The following is a 10,554-nucleotide window of genomic DNA, read 5'->3' on the forward strand; positions in this document are numbered from 1 at the left end:
GTATAAGCAAATAAAAATTAGTTTTGAAAATGGTACCTTGAGGGTAAAATCTAAGTGTATACTGTATATCTATTAAAAAGAACTAAAAAACCTTGGAAAAGTGCTATAGCACTAGACCCATTGTCATTGTTAACTGGACAGTATAATGATGTTAGTTCTCTCCATTAAAAAAAATAATTAAAACATGATTACAAGGACATTGAGGTCTTTTTACATGGTTCATTTATTATTACCAAAAAGAGCATGGGAAAATAAGTATTTTCTCACCTTTATAGCATAGTAAAATGACCCAAATACCAATGGAAGTAAGAAAATTAAACCCGGTGTCAAATGGTGTTTTTGTATTTTCACAATGGTTTCTTGACTATTATATTTAAAGACACAGAGCACTTTGGTATTGCACAAATATAAAAAATAATAAACAATTAAAATGAATAGTAAAAATAAAAAAATACTCTTAAAATAAAAAAAATTAAGTTTGAGTTCAAAGGGTGTTTTTGGCTTTTCACAATGCTTTTCACAGTGCTTTTCACAATGCTTTTCACGGTGCTTTTCACAATGTTTTTGGCTTTTCACAATACTTTTTTTTGTGATTAAAAACTCAGTTCAGGGAAAATTCTGTATTTGGCTAAAAAAAAAGGTGAGTGCAGGTGTACGATACCCAGCAGCTCATGGGAGGTGTCGACGCCTCTTGAGCAGTGCATGTAACACCTTCTGACATCCCAAAAATGCCATTCCACCATTTCATTGGAAAGTGCCACCGTGTTCTCTTCCTGGTGGTGCGATGCTTGTTTTAACTGGTGCTCGAGTTTGGGGATGGTGGGTTTTTCTTTTTTCCTTTTCCTTCTTCTCTCCCTTAAAAATTACAGGTTGACCCTTCTAATTGTTGATATTTCAACTTCAGTCCCTATGTTTTGATTTCTAATTTTTTATCTTGGTCATTTTATAGAAGTTTTATTTGTTTTTAACTTTATCCTTCAATCCAAATTGACCAAATATTATATTCTCCAACGTGGTCCTTATTCTTTGGATTTCTAATTTTTATCCCTGGCCATTCTGTAAAAGTTTTAGTTGTTTTTAATTTTATCTTTCAATTCAAATTGATGGTATTATATTTTTTAATTTGGTCCTCATTGTTTTGATTTATGATTTTTTCTTGGTCCTTTTGTACTTTTTTTTCTAGTTTCACCCTTTTATTACAATATTTTTATGTTAATTTTGATCCTAATTTTTTTTATTTTCCTTTATATTGATTTTTTTTTCAATTTCATCCTTCAATTAAATATAAAATTTATTTTGTATTTTAATCTTAATTCTTATTCTTTTAATTGTTATGTTTATTTAAATTCTTTTATATAATTATATTTTTTTATCCAATTATTTGAATTTCATCATTTGGATTGTTAATTTAATATAATATATTGAATTGACTCGATAGTAATTACTAAAATTATAAGTTTTTGATGACCTTTTATGTTATTCTTTGCTTCATCTCAGCACATTAATAAATTCGTTTTAAATCCAACCCTGCAGCGAAGACGAATACAAAATCTATTACCCACTGCTTTATACACTAGTGGAAGAGTAAGAAACAAAAGAGCTGAAAAGATAGAAAAGCTAGGGGCGGTCTGACGCTTTTAGGCTGGATGCTGAGGCCACCAACCGCATCTTTTGACAGTCTTCCATTCCATCGATGATGCATCAGACATACTAGTCCTACATTGGATGGAACCTCCCTGATCACCTGAATGAACAATACAATACAAAAGAAAAGAAAAGGGTACATTACTAGTATATAAAAAGGCTATGACGACCTTTTATTTCTCTCTTTCTTGAACAGCATCTCAAAGATACCTGTCTTTGGTTTTTTTTATTTCTTTTGGTGTTTAGAGATCTGAAACCGGATTCTATCTAAATGGGTTCATCCAGTCGATTGTTTAACAGACAAAGAACTGTTCATGAGATCTTTGGAGGAGGTTTTGGTAAGTGACTTTTTGATCCTTTCTCGATGATGATGATTCATATCTGCTTCATCAATTCCTAGCATTAACTGCACTTGATTCCATTGGTGCAGTGGATAGACTTTGTATCTGTTTTCAGCTATTTAATTCTGTGAAGCCCTTTTCTTGTTTTGTTCTCTTCGTAATGAAGGATTACAGATATTTCTTTGCTTCAATGGGTGTTATAATTTTTCTGTCAGTAGTTTTACTTGGTATATCTTTTGTTTAACAGTGGCGGATGTGATACTGTGGAGGCAAATGAATATTACAATTGGGATACTTCTAGTTACTCTATCTTCTTGGGTGGTGTTTGAGAGATCCGGTTACACTCTTCTATCACTTGTTTCTAGTGTTCTCCTCCTCCTTGCTGTCATTCTCTTTCTCTGGGCCAAATCTGCTGCAATTCTTAATCGGTACCTTCCAATCAAATTTTGATTCTTAACCATGATTAAAGGTTATATGGTGCCAGTTAATTCTGACCGATTTGAATATTCAACAATTCAAGAAGATCGGTTGCAAAAAATGTGGTATTTAGCATGCATTAAAACATTTTTTCAGACTTTTTCCTTGAGCTCTTTTACAATGCCGCTTCTCTGATGTCCAGTTAAGTGATAAGAAATCTTAGGATTCACTCTGAGCGATGAAAGAACTAGGCTTAATAGGTGATTTTCAGTCATGGCCCAGGTTGGCATCAGTCCAGTGGATAGATGGCTATAAATCTTTATATGTTGGATGCTAACTCATAAATTGACTCCAGCATTAGTCGCCCAAATACATTTTCTCTTTGTCAATAGCAGAAAGCATGTCAGATGAAACCGATTAGGAATTGTTTTTCTCCTAAGCAAATGGCATATGTATGATTTTGCAGAAATACTTTCGAGGGAATGCCATTGTTGTTTCTGGATTAATGCTGGCCTTTGAGTGTGATTCTCTTTATAAGCTGCAGTCACTTCTGCCATTCATTTCGGCAAATTAACACATCTATAATAAATTTACCACCAAAATGAAATAATGACACTACCATTTTTTTCTATACAAATAACAAAATCATGATAATTCTGCATCCTGATCCTCTTAACATCTACAGGTGAAGTTCTCCTAAATCATCCCTTTTTTTTTTTTTAAATGGAAGGAGAATGAGGACTATCAGTTTTTCAATTGAGTAATAGTGAGTTTCCTAGATTTAATTTTCCAGTTTTAGAAAACTTGATGCTTTAATGGATTTTTTCCCGTTGACCAGACCTGCTCCACCTTTACCACGGTTGCATCTGTCAGAAGAAACAGTGACTGAGGTTGCTTCTTTGATCCGCACTCGCTTGAATGCTTTGCTCTCAATTTCCCAGGACATTGCCTTGGGCAAGGATACAAAGTTGTTCTTGAAGGTAGCTGCATACCTGTTGCTGATATCTGTTGTTGGTGGCTTAACTGATTTTCTTACTCTGGGCTACGCCAGTAAGTTCATATCCTTTCTTCAAATATGTTCCTTATTTCCGAATCAAATTGAAAGAGAAAAAGAAATGACATTGTCCTTAGTACAAGGATGGACACTTTGAAAAAGTATGCATTCTTCATGTTCTCTCTATCTTTGTTCTCCGCAGTTATCTCTAAATCTACACATTTTTATGACAGGCCTTCTGATCGTTCTGACAATTCCAGCGCTCTATGAGAGATATGAAGATTATCTTGATAGATATGCAGAGATGGTGTTCAAGAAATCACACCAATTGTATCTAAAAGTTGATGTTGAGTGTATTGGCAGAGTCCAAAATTGGATTTTGGAGAGGCAGAAACTAAGTTGATTATCATTTTTCTTCTTATGGGATTTGTTATGTTTTGTGAGGTATGGTGCCGAGGAGTGCTTCATGTGGGCACCATGATCTATGAGCTTTGGGTGTGGGAGATTGCTCTTTTTTGTTTTGGTCCTTTTTTGAAACAATTTCTTTCCTCTTTGTACCTTCATTCCTAGCCGGAGTTTCTCGGCATCAATTGGAGCAGAAGAGACCCTGTATATCTCAGAAGGCAATATGGCTTTTTTGCACTCATGCTACAAACACTTTAATATATTCCCCCCGTTTTTTGTTATATGTATTTTTGTGTTAGCACTAACTTTACCAACCACTATTGGCTTCACAAAGAAAAACCATTTCTTCAGGCCGTGTTTCGAGTCCAAAAGCTTCTTCAGAGGCAAAAAACCTCGACTCCTGCTTTTGATAGCCAACTGCATGTGTTGGCTATGCAGCTGGCGCAAAACTGCAGCCCCAAGCACAACCACAACCAGCGGCGGACACCAACCTCTACGTCAATTGTACAACAATTAACAACTTACTTGGAACTTCACGCACCACAATATACCTAAAACAGAACTCTCAGGGTCTATAAATAACTCTAGTTACCATATACTTCCAAGAACGACTCCGGTGCTTGGCTGGGATTTTATCGAAGAAGCACTCTGGTTCTCACCAATATAGGAAATCGGGCCTAATTACTTAATTGATGTAAAGGAAAACCACATCAATAATAGAGAGCTCTCTTCTATGGTTCCTTGCCAATATAGGAAAAGCTTTCCTTTTTAACGAATTGCCCAAGTTTTTCCCACTGGTTATTCTGCCAACAATTCTCCTTGAGCAAAGGACTGCGCGGAAGAAGAGACATGGAGACTAGCAAGTCTAGAGGTAATGATAACAGTCGGTGCAACAATTCTCTCTTTGACTAGAAAGTATAGAAAACCATTATTGATATAACAAATATTTCTCTTATTTTCTCTCCCTCCCTCTCTCTCTAAATGTATATGTGATAAATGTGTCCCGGTCACTTGGTTTACAGGTGTGGTTCGTGATATATCAACCGTATCTTTTGGCTAGAGTTTTATGATCTGGATTGTGAATTTAACAGGTTAATATGGGTTGATTTGATTTTTTATTTATCATTTTTAATTGATTTGTTTTTCAATTTCATCCTTCAATATTGGATTGATTAAGATTTGAACATCATAATTTATTTTGATTTACTTTTTATAGAATTATTATGGTCTTATAATTCGAGTTGCGGTTCTGGTGGGTTAACTCAGGTTGACTTGAGTTATTTTTTTTTTAATTTTTTTTAATTTCATCATACAATATTGGGTTGATTAGATATTTCATAATTTGTTTCGATTTGCTTTCTATGAGATTATTAATGTCTCATAACCAGGTTAAGTGAATTGACTCGCAATTAGCAAGTCCAATAACCCGATCCAAGGCTTGGATTGAGCTGGGATGGGTTTCAAAATAGTGGTAGGAACACCATAGAATGAATGGATTTACTTGAAATGAAAAAAGTCTCAGATTTAAGAGTTTTTTATATCCGATATTACCTGTAGTATTTACCTGTAATATGTAGCCAGTGAATTTATCACTCCGATTATTTTTAGCAGTAGCGGCCACATTCCAAGTGAAGAGATCTCACCTCTTCCATTTCCTCTCCTCTCTCCTGGCGGCTAGAAAACAATTTATACAATTTAGCGAGGTAGTTTTGACAACAGAAAAAGAAAAATGGTTTTTAAAATAGAAGTTGTAAGCAGATGGTTGGGATTATTTTAATATTTTAAATCAATTATTGATATTAAATCTTAAAAAAAGAATGAAACATCCTGTAGATGTTTATATCAAATCCGATTTTCTAAATTTTGCAACAATATTTATTGTTATTGTCCTGTGTGATTAGCATTGAATAAAGTAATTCAGAGTTCATATCAAAAGCAAGGATGAGGGGGAAAGGATGTCAGCAGAAGTGAGGAGAACTCGAGCCTTTGTGGTGCGTTATTCAATGCCTATATATTATAACATTAAGACACTGTATTTCTCCTCGAGTGAGTGTTTTAAAAATTAGTAACAATCGATTCAGCATTCTAATGTATGCACACATATAAGAAATAGATTTTGATTTCATAATTTTTATTATTTATTAAAAAAATTATATCTAAAAACTTAATAAACATACTTTTTATTTATTAAATAATTCTTGTAGTAATTATTTTCATAATTTTTTTTTTGTGCTTTCTATATATCCTTTTAATAGAATATCTTTTACAAAACATTGTTTTTTTTTTTTAATTTTATATTTTAATATTATGTTTACTAGAGATTGAGCTTCATAATTTGTTTCAATTTGATTTTTATGAAGTTATTTTAGTTACTTGATCCAAGTCACGAGTTTTGTGTGTTAACTTATGTTACTCAAGCCTAAAAGGTACTGGGCGTGGGCTGACCGCCTAGCTCAGGCGTGCTCCCTCAGCCTACAAGGTGCTATGCACGCGATAACACATGGGCTCGGATATGTTGCATGAGCTTAAAGGGCGCTGGGTATGGGCCCAATGCCTAGGCTTAGGCGTGTTGCTCAAGCCCACGAGGTGTGGGGACACACACCCAGTGATTGGGCTCCGACATCACGCCCAGGCTTACAAGGATGTTTGATATGGGCCTAATAATTGGGCCCATGATTATGATCTAGGTCCAATTCATGTTTTCAAAATGCAAAATGAGTTTGGGCTAAATAAGAATGTTTTTCTAAAAAATATCAATAAACTTGGTCCATCAGTAGCGCTCAATTCTTTGTGGTATTTTTACGAAGACACTTAAGAATATATTTGTTTTCTTTAACGGGGTCCTCAATATTTCTCGATATAAGAAAAATAAGGTTATTTCAAAATGTTTCGCTGGATTACTTGCGTGTGGTGTGGCATTATAGTTGAAATAATGCTCATCTTAATTGGAAAAATACCTGGGGGAACACTTTATGACAATATAGGACATCATCGACTAAACAATACCTAGCGCCTTGCCAAATTAGCTTAATAGCCTCATTTCTGTTGGAAGGTATCTCCCTGGTTAATAGGTAATTCCTTATAGGTTTTTCTCTAATCCTTGCCAAGGGTGATTAGGGCGGTCATTAGTCCTTCTTCCCCCACACTTGGCTTCTTTTAAGTTTTAATCCACACATTCATATAGAGCTCTACTGAATTGGAACTTGCAAATTTAATAGGAAGGTTTGCCTGATTGTTATCTTCCCTTGGTATACGAATAATAGTGATTTCCTTGCCTTTAATTTTTTTAGAGAAATAATCTTGGATTTTTGTAAAGATACTTGAGCATGGTGGGTTCTCTGACCTCATAAATCCTTTTATATTGGCAAACAATCAACTGAGAGTCGTTATGAATATAAAAGGGTAAGCATTTAAAGCCTTTGCAAGTCCCAATCATGCTAAAAGGGATTCATATTCTAATTCATTGTTAATAATTAGGAACTTAAAACGAACTCCATATTCAAAATCTTATCTCTCTAGACTTGTGAGCACTATCAATGTACCACTCTTTTTAGTATTGAATGACTCATCCATATAACTTCCATGTAGGGATTGTCAGGGTAGGTTTTGAGGAAACTGTTGGCTCAGTAAATGGTGTTTGAAAGCTTGCTAGAGATTTGGATTAATAAAGTATGACTTTTTAAAGGAGTATTCAACAATAAAGTCTACCAATATTTATCCCTCTATACTCAATCTTTTTTAGTACTAGAAACCAAATTCCCATAACACAATTTTCCACCTCACTTAGCATCATGACATATTAGGCTTGTGAAGAACTTGTCAAAAAGGTTGATTTATCAAAACTATGATCTGGTAAGCTTAGAAGTAAAGCTTTAACATTTTTTAGGCATGAATCAAAGCCAAGACTATCTTCTCTACTTTTAAATATCTTGTCCCAGCTTCTTGAAGGATCTTGCTAGAGTAATAAACCAGATGCTAAATTTCATCCTCCTCTCTTACTAGCACTATTCTAATAGCTAAGTTTATTATACCTAAATAGAGAAAAAGGTTCTCATATGTTATTAGTTATAATAAAACCTTGGGAGATAAGAGGTAGAATTTAAGTTCTTCGAAGGCCTCTTGACACTCAGATGTCCATTCAAAGCTATAAGTATTTCTTAAATTTTTGAAGAATGACTAGTTGTGCTCCTTAAAACAACCAATAAATTTATTGAGGGCAGCCGACTTCCTCATGAGGTGCTGAAATTCCTCTACTAATTACGAGGAAGTCTTGTTCAGTATAGATTGAATTTTTTCAGGATTGGACTTTATCCCATTGCTACTCAATAGGAATCATAAAAGCTTTCCTCCCTTGATGGAAAATGCACGTTTAAAAATATTAAGCTTTATTTGATATTGATTTAGTATAAAGAAAACCTCTTCTAAATCCAGAAGATGTTGCTCAAACATCATACTCTTTACCAACATATCATTCACATACATACTCTTCTATAATCCCTCTTAATTGATCCTTGAACACCTTATTTACCATTCACTGTAGGTGGATCCGATATTCTTTAGTCCAAAAGGTAAGGCTTTGTAACAAAATATCCCTTCATCAATTATGAGTGATGTCTTCTCTTCATCATTCAAATGTATAGGGATTTAATGATACCTAGAGTTAGCATTAAGGGAGCTAAAGGATTCAAAAACTGTGGTGAAGTCCACCAATATGTCAATTTTAGGGAGAGGAAAAATATCTTTTAGGCAAGCCTTGTTCAAGCCCGTAAAGTCTACACACATGCATTATTAGCCAATGCTTTTCTTCACCATTACCATATTTGGCAACCAATCAGGGTACATCACCTCACAACTGAATCTAACAGCGAGTAATTTCTCCACCTCATCTATTATTGTCTTTTTTTCACTCTCTCTCTCTCTCTCTCTCTCTCTTTTATGGATAGGGGAAAAAGTTGGGTCAACCTTTAGTTGATGTGTGGCTACCTTGGGGCTGATCTCGGACATTTTTGTATGCCTAATGAAAAAACTGATTTTTAGATTTTAAAAAGCTCTATCAAGGCATACTCTTGTCTTGGGTTTAAAATGGACCCCTATTTTCATTGTTTCCATTTCTTTTGTGAGAGACACATCCTTCAATTATTCAACAATCTTTGTCTTTACTTTCATTTGTTTTCTCAAAACCATGTTGATCCACTACCAAGGTTTTCTTGCCTTTAAAACACGAAAAAACACATTGTTTAGAAGACCTTTGGTTTTTTTATACTATAGCTACCTTTTTATGAGTGAGGAATTTCAAGGCTAAGTACTTTGTGCTGATAACTATATTGATTTAGTGGAGAAAGGGCCTTCTTATAATGACATTGTAAGCCAAACTTATATCAATAACCATGAAGGTTTGTTGGAGAGTTAGACATTTGAGGTAGGTGTTGATAGTAATAGGGATCTTTAAGGTGCCCTTCACCAGCATGCCTAAACATGTGATCCTAATAAGAGGAGTTTGTGTATCCTTATTTGTGCCATCACATCACTAGATAGGATATTAATTGCACTGTTGTAATCTACCAACACTCTATGGACATAATGGTTGGACAAAATAGTTGAGATGACCAGAGCATCCTCATGACGAAAAATCACTTCGACCCCATCTTCTAGGGTGAATGAGAAGGCTCATGCCATGTGTTTGGTGGACAACAATAATAAAGACTTACTTCTCATATTTCTTTTTTCCACTACCATTATTGCTCCTTATAGAGGTGCCACATAAAATCACATTGATCTCTAGTGGTGCTTGGTTATACTGGGTGGACTCTTCTTTATGTTATTCAATATGGGTGTCCCCCTTTATAAACTATTGTATATAACCCTTGGCTATTAACCACTTGATCTTCTTTTTTAAGGCAAAGTAATGTTTGATATCATCCTTCCATCCTGATGGAACATACAAAATTTTATAGTCCTTGAGGTATTACAGTTATGTCATATTAAACCTTATGGTATATTGTGTTACCTAAGATCCTTCCATCAAAACTTTGTTAACTTCTAATATGAATTAAGGAAAAATTAGGAGACACAAGTCACAACTTTAAGCTAGTGTTGTCCTTCGCACACTATCTTTTTTCTAATGACACAACATTTTCTTGTCAATGGATCTATAAGAAAAAAAAGACCCAAACCAACACAGTTAACTCGCAAAATTTGTGATTCATATCATGAAACTAAAATAACTTTTTAGAAAATAAATTAAAATAAATTATGAAGTCCAATACCCAATAAATTAAAGGATAAAATTAAAAATAAATAAAGTTTTTTTTTTAAAAAACACCTTAGCATTTAAATGCTAAACAATGAAATGCCAATGTTTTGCTTTTGTACCTTTCATCTCTTACGTTAATCAAATGCTTAACTTTTGCTTCATTACAAGTCCGTTTGGTATTGTGGTAACGTTAATCTTTCAAAATATTTTTTTATTGAAAAATACATCAAAATAATTTATTTTTTTATTTTTTAAAATTTGTTTTTGATATTAGCATATCAAAATAACTTAAAAACACTTCAAAAATTAATTTAAAACAAAAAAATTATAAAACATTTTTACACCAAAAAAAAAAAACAATGCCTATATATTTACTTCATAGCCCCGTGAGACACTTTTGTCCACCTTTTTGATAATTCTAATTTTTCCCATTCTTTATTTTGATGAATAAAAAACAAACAAAAAAATAAATCTATCTCCAATGCTAAGGCATATGTAGG

General features: G+C 33.8%; 1 protein-coding gene across 2 annotated transcripts; it reads left to right on the forward strand.

Annotated features, from left to right (window-relative positions):
* The first annotated feature begins 1,589 nt into the window (after positions 1-1,589).
* LOC133676504 (reticulon-like protein B12) lies at positions 1,590-4,082 on the forward strand. Of its 2 annotated transcripts, XM_062098177.1 has the most exons (5): positions 1,590-1,780; positions 1,891-1,982; positions 2,233-2,413; positions 3,241-3,452; positions 3,630-4,082. In XM_062098177.1, exons 2-5 carry the CDS (start codon positions 1,916-1,918, stop codon positions 3,797-3,799), a joined length of 630 nt encoding a protein of 209 aa, XP_061954161.1. In that variant the 5' UTR covers positions 1,590-1,780; positions 1,891-1,915; the 3' UTR covers positions 3,800-4,082. The 2 variants fall into 2 exon arrangements, with proteins under 2 accessions (XP_061954161.1, XP_061954159.1); XM_062098175.1 differs by lacking the exon at positions 1,590-1,780 and having other exon boundaries at positions 1,790-1,982.
* The last annotated feature ends 6,472 nt before the right edge of the window (positions 4,083-10,554 follow it).

This window comes from Populus nigra, chromosome 17 (genome assembly GCF_951802175.1).
Source record: "Populus nigra chromosome 17, ddPopNigr1.1, whole genome shotgun sequence".
Classification (NCBI taxonomy): domain Eukaryota; kingdom Viridiplantae; phylum Streptophyta; class Magnoliopsida; order Malpighiales; family Salicaceae; genus Populus; species Populus nigra.